This window comes from Phascolarctos cinereus, unplaced genomic scaffold (assembly GCF_003287225.1).
Source record: "Phascolarctos cinereus isolate Bilbo 61053 unplaced genomic scaffold, phaCin_HiC Scaffold_9;HRSCAF=440, whole genome shotgun sequence".
NCBI lineage: Eukaryota > Metazoa > Chordata > Mammalia > Diprotodontia > Phascolarctidae > Phascolarctos > Phascolarctos cinereus.
The window spans coordinates 176,901,229-176,913,364 of NW_027556402.1; the positions used below are offsets into that span (position 1 = coordinate 176,901,229).

Here is a 12,136-nt window from a genome sequence, read left to right on the forward strand (position 1 = left end):
TACTAGGAATTTTTAGAATGTTGTCATATTCTTAAGTCCTCTGATTAGAAGTAACAAATTAATGCAAAAATGGCTAATTTTGGTGAATGTCTGAACTTTTAAACTTTTAAAATGACTTCTTAATCATGCCCATTTTCTATTACAGTCCATAATCCACTGAGTTGAATGCATTCTTTCAGAAGTTTTCATCAAATGTGCTTAAATGCCAAAGGCAAATTGAGACCAAAGCCTGAATATTGACTGAAAATATCTTTCATACCAAGATAAATTTAAGGAAAAGAAAAAATATATATATTGTCGGGTTCCATAGCTGTGCTAGCTAGCATCTTGTTTAAATATTTAGGATGGAAACTAAATTTGTTACATAAAAATTCACTGTGAAATAACAAATAAATGGAATATATTTCAAGGATGCAAACACTGTGGCGTAAATTCAAAGCCCACTAACTCTTCTGGGAAAATGGTATCTTTACTGACTGCTCATATACTTTTGAGTGCATATTTGATAAATAGAAAAGTGATGACTTATTCTGGAAGTATATATAATTATTCAATGCAGAATGGACATCTTCAAAAGTGAAGATTATTAAATTTGACTTGCATATGGCCATCACTATTTTTCATTGCTAAAGATAAATGAATTGAGATCATATGGGTCAGAACAGGGAAAGAAGATGAAAAATAATGTTTCAAGAAGGGGAGATACTATATTATAAGAAAGGGAAAAAAATAATGTTAGATCTAGGAAGAACTGGTCCTGTAAAAAAAAGACTTAAAAGGAACAGAGGGAAAATTAATATAACCTATAGGAGCAGATGGTGCAGTGGATAGAAAACTGGGCTTGGAATTAGGAAGACTCACCTTCCTGAGTTCAAATCCAGCCTCTAACACTTACTAGCTTTTGTGAACCTGGGCAAGTCATTTAACTCTTTTCCCCCAGTTTCCTCATATGTAAAATGTGCTGGAGAAGGAAACAGCAAACAATTCAATTATTTTTGCCAAGAAAATCCCAAATGGGTTCATGAAGAGTCAGACTCAACTGAATTGACTCAATAACTACAACTTATGTATAGTAAGGATTTTGTATTCATCAAAAATGTCTACCTAGATACACTGGTTAGGGTTTGTGATATCCAAAAGTTTTCCATGCAATATGATCTAGGTGATTGGTCCTTCATTTGGAAAAAAAAAAAGAAAAGAAAAAGGACATAAGGTAGATACTAAAGGAATCTGAATTATTCAGTTTAGCTAATTCAATTCAAGCTAACAATGGTCTTCCAATGCATTAAATGGTATTGCAATGAGAGCTGAATACTCTTATTCACTGTGAACTCAATAAGAAAAAAAGGAATCAGAAGCACAATACCAAACCAAGGGTGATACACTGTCACATTTTATGCTATTAAATTTTACCATTATATAAAGCTCATAAACCACCAAAAAGAGAACTTCACTGCAAATCAAAGCATATGGAAGTATTTTCAGTATGAAATACTATAAAACTGTCATTTTCACCTCACATTTCTATTTCTATGGCTATTCTTCCTTTCTCACAGCCTCCGATGAAGGAGTTTTCCAATTTTCCAAAGTGAACCTTCTGGTTTTTTTTTTTTATCCCATCCCTTACTACCTCCTGAGAAAACTTGCCACTGCTCATATTTTCTCCCTCTCTAGTATAGTCAATCTTTTTGTATTTCAACCGGCTCCTTTTAATTTTCACTAAAGTATGCTCATAATAAAAGTAATAATAATCAATATTTTAGAGTGTTTTGTTTTACCAAGCACTTTATGTACATATTCTCATTTTTAACATCAACACCATGATATAAATATTATAATATTATCCTAATGTTATGATTTATCCTAATTTTATGAGGAAACTGAGGTTTGGCAAGATTAAATGACTTATAATTTTCACACAGATATTAAAGAGTCGAAGATGGGATTTTAACTCAGGTATCTTCTGATTCAAATCTATTTCTTTTTCCACCATACCGTACCATTTTCTATGTTTAAAGAACAGGTTTTGTTGATCCTTTAACTACTGTCTCATTTCTGATAATTTCTTTCATTGAAAAAATTCTCTAAAAGTTTGTCATACAGACTACTTGTTTTACTCTTGCTTATTCCTTTAGTGCTTTTTCAATCTACATTCTATATTTAGCATTCTATAGAAATTTTACTCTGAAAGGTCAACCATAATTATTAGTCAATCTCCTCCTCCTCCTCCTCCTCCTCCTCCTTCTACCACTCTACTACTTGTTGTTCAGTCCTTTCAGTCATGTCTGACTCTTCATGACCCCATTTGGGGTTTTCTTGGCAGAGATAATGGAGTGGTTTACCATTTCCTTCTCCAGTTCATTTTACAGATTAGGAAACTAAGGCAAACAGGGTTAAGTGACTTGCCCAGGATCACACAATTAGTAAGTGTCTCAGGCCAGATTTGAACTCAGGATAATGAGTCTTCCTGACTTCAGGCCTGACACTCTCTCTACTGTACTACCTAGATGTCCATACTCCTCCTCTTCCTCCTCCTCCTCCTCCTCCTACTACATTATCATCATTTTCTTCCTCTCTCTCCCAGGCTAGACGTGAAGAGGCACTATTAGTAATAGGCTTGATCTCAATATCCCAATACTGTTTGGCAAAGAAACTTTAACTTGCTCCCTTTTTCTGACCTTGGCACTTTTGCCTGCCCCTCCCTAATGCTTTAGCCCAGGCAGCTTGGTGGTTCTCTGCCTCATTCTTGTACTGGACTTAGTGATGACATATGATCAGAATTATCCCTACTATCGCTCAGAACTCCCAAATCCAAGACATCCACCAGTTCCCTAGTGGCACAGACTACAAGCATGTACCACCACACCTGGGTCTTCCTTAATGTGTTACCAGTATTTGGCACTGTTGACTAATAATCTTGAAAGCTCTTTCCTCCTCGGCTTCTATGAATACCACACTCTAAATAATTTTATGATAATTCCTTCCTTGTGCCTTTTGCTTCCCTCTTTTTCCTCAACCACTAATTGCACATTTCCTGCATGGTTCAGTCCTCATTCAGAACCTAATTTTCCTCCCCTACATTCACTTTCTTGGGTTGCTTTTAATTCTCAAGTGTATTCTAATGACTCCTATATCTGGATGTCCTATCTTGATCACTCATTCCAATTTGAGTTTCTGTCATTATCTTCAAAATATTTTCTAATAGATGTCCACTGTTACTTCAGTCTTATGTATCTTTAGTTCTTTGTCTAAATCTCAGTCTATATAGCTAAAAAGGTTCCATCTCCATCTTTACTTTGGTATTTCTGTATATTCTCTCAGTCATAAAACTCTTGAGTCATCTTCTTTCATCATTTTCCTTTATGTTTCAAGTATGATCATTCACTAAAGCCCTAACAATTTGTATTTCAAAATGTCTTACAGAAGCCTTACTTTCATTCTCACTGCTCCAACACATGGCCAACTCACCATTAGATCATGATGGCCTATTTTATCAACTCTAAATTATTCTTTCTGTGTCTGGCCTCTTTAATTTATCATCCACATTCATGCCTTATTATTCTTTCTAAAAGGCCAATTTTATCATCGTATTCCCATGCCTAAGCATAATGGTTCTTATTAGTTGCTGTATTAAAACTAAAGTACTCAGTCTAAATTTAAGGTTCTCACAATTGTGTTTTAGCTTCCCAACTCCGTTTTTCACTCTTATCAAAAATGAACACTTTGCTCCATTTATGGTCTTGTATGTATCCATCAAGCAACATGTTCACTTCTATTGATGTCTTTGGTTCATGCTGTTTTCTCACATGGAATGTTTCCTCTACCAGTATCAATTTTATTCCTATTTCAAAATCTGATTCATGCCCTACTTCTATGCTCTTTTAGTTTTGTTATACAAAATAATAATATACTGTTATATTTTATAAAGACACCATGCCATAAAGCACTTTATTATGTCATTTATATAATCTTAAAATGTGCATAGATCCATTTGGTTCATTGATTGTTTCACATGGACAGATCATGTTTTCCTAACTAGAATCTAAGATTTTTGTCGTTTAAATTGATTTTAAGACTCTATCAAGTTCAGTAATATTCATATAAAATTTTTCATTGATTTAATGATGTGGTGTCTTGAGTAGTAAGGATATTTTGAGTTTTCAAAAATTAATTTAATAAAAAATAACCAATTTGTGGGAAAAAAACTTGATGAAATTGGTTGTTTCATGTTGAAAGCAATCTTGCTTAGTGAAATCTTCAATTTTTAATAAGTTTTGCATGTGGCATTGTAAAGATGATCACTGCTCTAGCTTTTGGAAATATTAAGCATAAAAGTGTTTTCAGATAGAGTTCTTCATTCTTCTCTAGCTATTTGGTTTATATCACTACATCAAAGTTTTCTTGAGTGGTCTTATTGATTTTAAAATGTGCCTATGCAAAGATGAGAAAAGATGGGAATAGTCAAATTTGGAGGGGTTGTAGAAATATAGGCATACTATTAAGCAGTGAATCAGTACAATCATTATGGAAAGCAGTTTGACATATGCAAATAAATTGACTAAAATGTACAGACTCTTTGACCTAGTGATCCCATCACTAAGCTTAAATCCCAAGGAGGCCAGTTAAGTGACTTGCCCTGGGTCACACAGCTAGTCTCAAGTGTCTTGTCTGAGACAGGATTTGAACTCAGGTCCTCCTGATTCCAGTGCTGATGCTCTATCTACTGCGCCACCTAACTGCCTCAGCGTTGGTTGCCTCTTGCTCAGTTCTCTTCATGAAGCTCATCTTATGCTAGGCATCTATTACATCCCTTCTTAGATTGATGTAAAGCATTATTCTCCCTTTCTAAAGTTGTGGACTTATGCTTTTCTCCAGAGAAGGGAGGTAATTATTTTCTCTCTAAAAAAAGTCTTCTTTTAGTTCTTTCTGGGGCACAGTAAACAACGATCCTCTTCATATCAACAACACATCAGTGAGAATCTAAAAGCAAGATTTGCTTTGGGTGAGCCCTTGGGTTACTTTTCAGTAATGCCTCAGATTTCCCACAAATTATCATGACGGACATGTACTAGAAACTCGATGAAGAAATGAAATAATAATAGAAAAGATCAAATGACATACATTTCAGTGATGGTTTCTGGTAGATTGGTAGGTATCTCAGTAAGACCTTTCCCACGACAATCCACAATATTGTTACTACAGGTACATGCAGCTGGACAATGTAACACACTGCAAGAGGGAGCCATAAATGACTGGTGGCCTGAAAAAGAAATTGATAGTAATTGTTTTACTGTCCAGTACTGTAAAATTCTTGGAGACATAGTTTTAACTCAAATACACTGTTACACTGTTATCGAAAGTGTAGGGACAGTGTCTCATTTAAACTTTCTATTCCCCATTTCCCCCTAGGACTTAGCACAGTGCTTGGTGCACAGTATTTGCTTTGAAGTGTTTATTTTACTGTATTGTATTTCACTGAAGCTATGTACAAATTATGATTTATAATTATTTATATCAATAAGTAATATTTAAAAAATTGGATTAATCCCAATAAATAATAAATTCAAATTCACAATTAAATTTCCAGGTAAAACAGTAGTGGGTTTCAAAAGCAACAGTGATATTCACATAAATTAAATTTTGGGCCCAATCCTAAGTTTGCTTTCTTTCAAGTAGGAGTACGTTTCTGTGGTTACTTCTTTTTGTCTTCCCTTAAAAAATTATAGGAATAAAAAAGGATATAGTAATGGACATACAGTATACATACACACATGTGCGCGCGCGCGCGCGCGTGTGTGTGTGTGTGTGTGTGTGTGCGCGGCGCGTAGATAGCATCATGGCAATATGGGTAGAAAACCTTACTTGATGGTTGCTTATAAATATGAATATAGAAGTTGTACTACTAAATTGCATCATACTACTCAAAATAATAACATAAACAGGTAACTAACTGTAGCTATAAATATAATCACTCAAAAATTTGAAAACACAGAGATTTAGTCCATTGTCATTAGCAATCTAATTTCAATCCTGCTTCTGTGCTGGAAGAGAACAAAATAGTATATATGGTTATAAAGCACTATTATTTCCTCCTCTCCTCATAACATCTTATTTAGCAGATGTGACATAATTTACATTAGTAACAGAATGACAGGTAATTCCTTCATACCCATTTTTTCTTGTTGTGTAGTAACGTCCCCCAAACAGAGGTAAGAAATAGAGGTGATTATTAAAGCACATCAGAAACAATCATCATGGCTACCTACAATGAAAATGGCTATTGAATTGATGAAGCACTGGGTAGTAACTGTAGGACATTTACTATTTGCAATTATTTTAAACAATCTATACACTTTCACACAAAATATATACACATATATGTATTCTAAGTGTTTTTTTTTAAAGAGAAAGATAGAGAACTTGCCTTCTTCCTCATCTAGAATAAAAGGAAGGGAAAAGAAGTAGAAAGAGAGAAAAAGTGGTTAGTAATGAATGGTTAGTCATTTCATTATTTAATTACAATAAACATTCAGGTGAATTAAAACATGCCAAAGGCATTGTTGGAGGGTTTTCTTTGAGGTTATGCAAAGTACTTGAAAATGCATGCCCTCTAAAAGGACTTTAACCTCTTTGTCCTTCAGTTTCCTCAACTATAAAATGAAGGAATTGAACTTTCCAAATTGGAATCTATGATTCTATGAAAATAGAAAACTGAACCAGCTCATACTTTCCTCCTACAAAATAGGTCATTTGATATATCAAGTAACATTTATAGTGATACAAATTTTTAAAGGATTTAAAAAATATCTTTAGATATGCCTTAGACTGATATAAGTGATATAAACATATATATAACCTTTCTTTCACATATATTTGTGTACATATCAAAGATATTTGAACCTAGATAATACATGTACATTTAAAACTTTTGTTATTGTCTCTTCATTTGTTTTAAGTGAGATATTCCATCCTGATTGAGACTGTTTGTGTCCAAGGGAAACGGAAAATAGTTTTGCTCTTTAAAACTGTGTTTGAATTTCTATACACCTTGCATTTTATGGCAGGATTCTAGGATTAGCCAATGCTTTCATTATATAATACCCATTATCCAAGCATCAGATCTTATTGAAACTAAAAAATGGCTTATTCTCAGCAGCTGAAATGTAAGCACAATCCTAATCCATGAATTATCTCATTCTCCTCCCCCAAGTCTGGACACTAGTTATATTCAATTTTTAAACAAAATACAAATGTGAATCATTTGTATGTTTGTACTGGCAAAACATCATAAAATTTCTCAGAGCTCATTAATATCATCCAAGAAAATGCATCTAAAAATCAGAGAAGGATTAGTGCACAAATGCACGTTAGTGATATCATTACATTTTTTAAAGGATTCATTAGAGACAGAATTTGTTCATAAAACCACATAAAAGTAGTAAAACAATTTTTCTCCCTTACCACTGCAGACAAATTCACGTTTCTGAACTTCAGCTACATTATGGCCCTTCAGGTGGGATGGACCCATACATTGAGTGTAGAGGCCAACCCGTGGTCTTTGACGGAGCCAATCAGAGAGCCAGGCCAGGTGGCAGTCACAGTAGAGGTTGTTGGAATGAAGTCGACTAAATGAAAGGAAACAAGTCAATATGTTTAAATTACAAAGGAAAAAAAGATTACAGTTTCAATGACATTGAAGACTTATTGATAATAAGCTTTTAATGAAAATCAAGTTTTCAAAATTTCAATTCGAGACCTTTCCCGGTTGGCATTATTTATTAGCATGCCAGTGTATAAAAAACAAGCAAGTCAAAATCTAATTAGTTTAATTTTAAAAAAAGTTTACTAACACAATAGTAATTTTGTATAGTTTCTTCTCTTTTCCTTCATTTTGAGCTAAACAAATATATGAGAACTTGAAAATACCTCTGGAATTCTTTGGCTTGGACCTTTGTAAAAAGGTGAGGAGACAAAAGTCTAAAATGAATTGCTCTGCAATGGTAACATACTGACAGTGAGGGGGAAAAAAGGTTAATAAAAGCTTTGGCTTCCAATTAGAAATATCAGTGAGTCTTGCCATTATTAGTCTCTATAGAAACTGCTTACAAAATCCTTTTAGCAGGTCACATGCATTTTCTGCTGAACAAGACAGAATAATAATTCAATATGAAACATGTCTTTCACGTCCCTTTTCTGATTTCCTTCCTTTTTGTTTAATCATAGAAAAGGGGATTAGCTGCTCTTGGCTCTTGGGAACCCATACTCAAAGCAGTGCCTGAAATTCAAAGACACGAATGGCAGCCAGTGAAGGAATTAAGTAAGTTGCTTCTCTGTTGGCAGAGAGCTACACAAGACCATGGCTCCTTTCCAAGTGGCAAAAAGCATTTCACCATTAATAAAATATAAGACAAATGTATTCATTAAATTAGGTAAATTACTTCAAACTGGCTTTTATGTTTTCACAAACTAAAGAAAAAGACATTCCAAGCTATAAATCAAGGCATTGTTTCCAGAATCATCCATGACAAAGCAATGTCATATTAGAACTTTTTTTGCTGATGTGCTCGATCCTAACTGAATAATAGTAATGCACTGTAAAACATGGAACTCAGTCCAGAAAGTTAATTCGACCATAAAATGGCATTTTAAAATGACATTAATTCTATAGAATGATAAATCAACCGAAGCAGAGAAATTTAAATTTAAGGAAGATTGCTTCCAGTCTCACTGAAAATTAGGAACAATAGCACATAAGGTACAAAACAGAACCTTCTACTAAAGAGAAGGCACTCCACAGTACCAAATTAGTGATACTGAGATAACCTTTGTACCTTTTTCCCTTTGAGTTCTCAGTGGCACATTTTTGAAACCTAAAAGTTCATTCTCCATGTTGGGAAATCTCTTCCTGAATCATTCTTGCAGAAAACCAAACAACTGCAATGACTCAAATACGCATGAATGAATTTTAAATGAGTACACAATATAAAAAAATTCATAAGCTAATAGGCTCCACTGGTTCTCTGGATAGACTATAAAAATTACAAAGAATCTGTCGAATAGATTTTTTAAAGCCATAATTACTATGTTTATTCACCATCAAACTAGTTGTCTGATTTAGAATCCCTGAATGACAGAACTCAAAGAGAACCTAGAAATAATAATAGCTGACGTATATGGTTTGCGAAGCATTTTACAATCATTTTGTTTGATTCTCACGGCAAACTTTCAAGCAAGGCACTATGGGTAATGGTAGCCCCATTTTTTGGATAAGGAAATAGGCTAAGAGATTAAGTGAGTAAATGATTTGTCCCCAGTTACACCACTAGGCAATATTTGAACTCCAGTCTCTCCTAACCACAAGCCCATGACTCTTTTGACTATATTTTGTTTCCATCCAATTCTATGAATCATTTAATCAAATCTTTTCATTTTATAGATGAGGATACTGAGGCTTAAAGATGTTAAATGGCTAGTAAGTGTCTGAGCTTGCTTTTATATCTAGGTTTCTTGCCTGCAACTGCAGTATTCTTTTTATTAAACTATATTAGATCAAATAAGTGAAACAATGTATTAATTCTATAAAGATATAATATATGTCACCTAGATGAATTGGTCAGTTAATGCTAGATCTGGTAGCTTCTCATAGAATTGTCCAGGTTAACCATATTAGCTTTTTTTGAAAGTTCGGTATTTAAGATAAAGGATCACACCTCTGGGAGATTATAATTTAAAAATAATCTCATTCAAGACACTAAATTGATACTAATAAATCAAAAAGGTACCTAATTCAATATATGATACATTTGCACAAACCTTTTAAGTATATACTCTCTCTCTTTCTCTCTAAATGTATAGGAAATAAAAAATCCCTTTGGGAGATATACAATTACATTTGAAAAAAAAAAGTAACAAAAAGCTTCTGGCAATGATTCTACGCAATTTTTTTTTAAAAGTTACTGCTTTTTTTAGGTAATTTTTGAGACATCTAAGATAATAAATTTAGTATTGGAAGAGATCTTAGAACTAATCTAGTCCAACTCCTTAAATTTACAAATGAGGAAGCTGAAGCCGGAGAAATTCAATGGCACGTAAAGGTCACACTACAAGTAGCAGGGCCACAATTCAAACCAGGATCCTCTGATTCCACATATGGTGCTCTTTCTACTGCACCAAATAACATTTATTAACATCAAATAGTCAATGCCTGGTTTTAAGGTATCTTTCTCATTGAAATGTAACAAAGACCAGCTATGTCTTCGGAAAGTATCTTTCAATTAGCCTGGAAGGCATTTTAATGTCTTATAACTTCTAAAGAGGTGTGTGTATGTGTGTATGTGTGTGTGTGTGTGTGTGTGTGTGTGTGTGTGTGTGTGTATACCAACACAACCTTACTTGTAACAGCACCGGAGGGGTATGCTCTTAATATTATGTTACAAAGAATGTTGGAGGGTCAGTTAGGTTTGATTATGTCTACTTGCAGAATGGTAATAAAATCATAAAGATTTCTCATTCATCATTTATGATGGCCAATCAAAAAGACTTCCATTTCTTAATGAAATGTGACCTATATGAGTATAAAGTAAACCATCTCTCATCATAGTCAAAACCAATATTTTAAAATAAAAATTTCAAATTGAGATGTAACTTAACCCTTCCCTTATTACCTTCTCTTTCATTAAACACACACAAGCGCGCGCACACACACACACACACCCACACTCATACTCCTTTATGTTAGCACGTTAACACCAAAATTAGACTCTTTAAAAGATGAAACTGGTATGCAGTTTTACAGTGACTACTTACAAAGTCCTAAGTTTTGGCATATGGTTGAAACTTGCCACTGATAATCTAGTAATGTTGTTATTGTTGAGAGTGCTGTAAAATATGAAGAAATAAATTAGATAATTTCAGAAATAAATATATACATATTGATATATTTCCAGATTTAGAAAAAATCTAAAGAAATACATATATGATGGCCAATTTTCCTGAAGAGACACAGGCTGTGTTATATTATAGGCAAGTTGATCATTTCTGAAAATACATTATCAATTTATATTTTGAACTATTAAATACTTATTTCAGTTAAACCTCACAGGTATGAATATGGTATGTATGAATCCACAAGTATGTGAATTTGTGATTATGTATGTTTTACTCTGTTGAGTTTCACTGTAGATGGCAAAGAAGATGAAGATAATAGTAAATGTTGTAGGAACTGTGGAAGGACAAGAATACTAATAATTGTGGGTGGAGATGTGCATTCGTTGATAGTTTTTGGAAAACAATTTAGAATTATATCAGAAAGTTAATAAAATGTATAAAACCTTTGACTCAGCAATATCACTGAAAGGTTTATATCCTAAGCAGATCAAAGAGAGAAAAAGGTTACATATAAATATAAATAAAAGGATAAATATATGCACATGCATATATGTTTATATATATAAAGAAGATATATGTACATGTATCTTATATATGAATTAGCTTATGTATACATATGTATATTAATGCATACATACTATATATATATATATACACACACATACATATGTATGTGTACATACATATGTGGTGCATATTGTGCAGTTGCAAAAAAAAAATGGAAAGGACAGTTAATATCCATGGATGGGTTGGGAAATGGTTGAACGACTTGTGGTATATGAATGCGATGAAATATATATATATTTTTTAACCATAAGAAATGACAAATAGGAAGACTTCAGAGAAACTTGGCAAGACTTACATGAACTGCTACAGAGACAAGAAAGCAGAATCAGGAAAATAATTCACATAATGACTACAACATTGTAAAGAAAATCAATAATGTAAGACTGCTAGACTCTCATCAATGCAGAGGTCAATCAAGAATTCAAAGCAACCACTGTAAAGTGTCTCCTGCCTCTTGTCCAAAGAGCTGAATAGAGGTGTGAAATAAGGAATGGATTGTCAGTCCTGGCCAACATCGATTAATTTCTTTTGCTTAAATGCACTTGTTTGTTACAGGTGATGGTGCTATTAAGATGGGATGGGAGTTAGAGTCACTGGGGAGTAACAGAAAAAGACCATAAATAAATTTTTAAAGTTAAATATGAGTTAATGTAAATAACAAAATTTTAAAAATGAGCAAAAA

The 12,136-nt window shown here is 33.3% G+C and overlaps 1 protein-coding gene across 2 annotated transcripts in view; it reads right to left on the bottom strand.

The window, feature by feature from the left end:
- Positions 1 to 12,136, bottom strand: part of SLIT2 (slit guidance ligand 2) — a 395,951-nt gene that overhangs the window by 142,097 nt on the left and 241,718 nt on the right. For both annotated transcript variants that reach the window (XM_020992637.2, XM_020992619.2), the window contains exons 7-9: positions 10,807 to 10,878; positions 7,462 to 7,625; positions 5,122 to 5,260 (exon numbers count right to left, since the gene is read on the bottom strand). In XM_020992637.2, the coding sequence (XP_020848296.1) occupies positions 5,122 to 5,260; positions 7,462 to 7,625; positions 10,807 to 10,878 (375 nt within the window). The remainder of the gene's footprint in view (positions 1 to 5,121; positions 5,261 to 7,461; positions 7,626 to 10,806; positions 10,879 to 12,136) is intronic.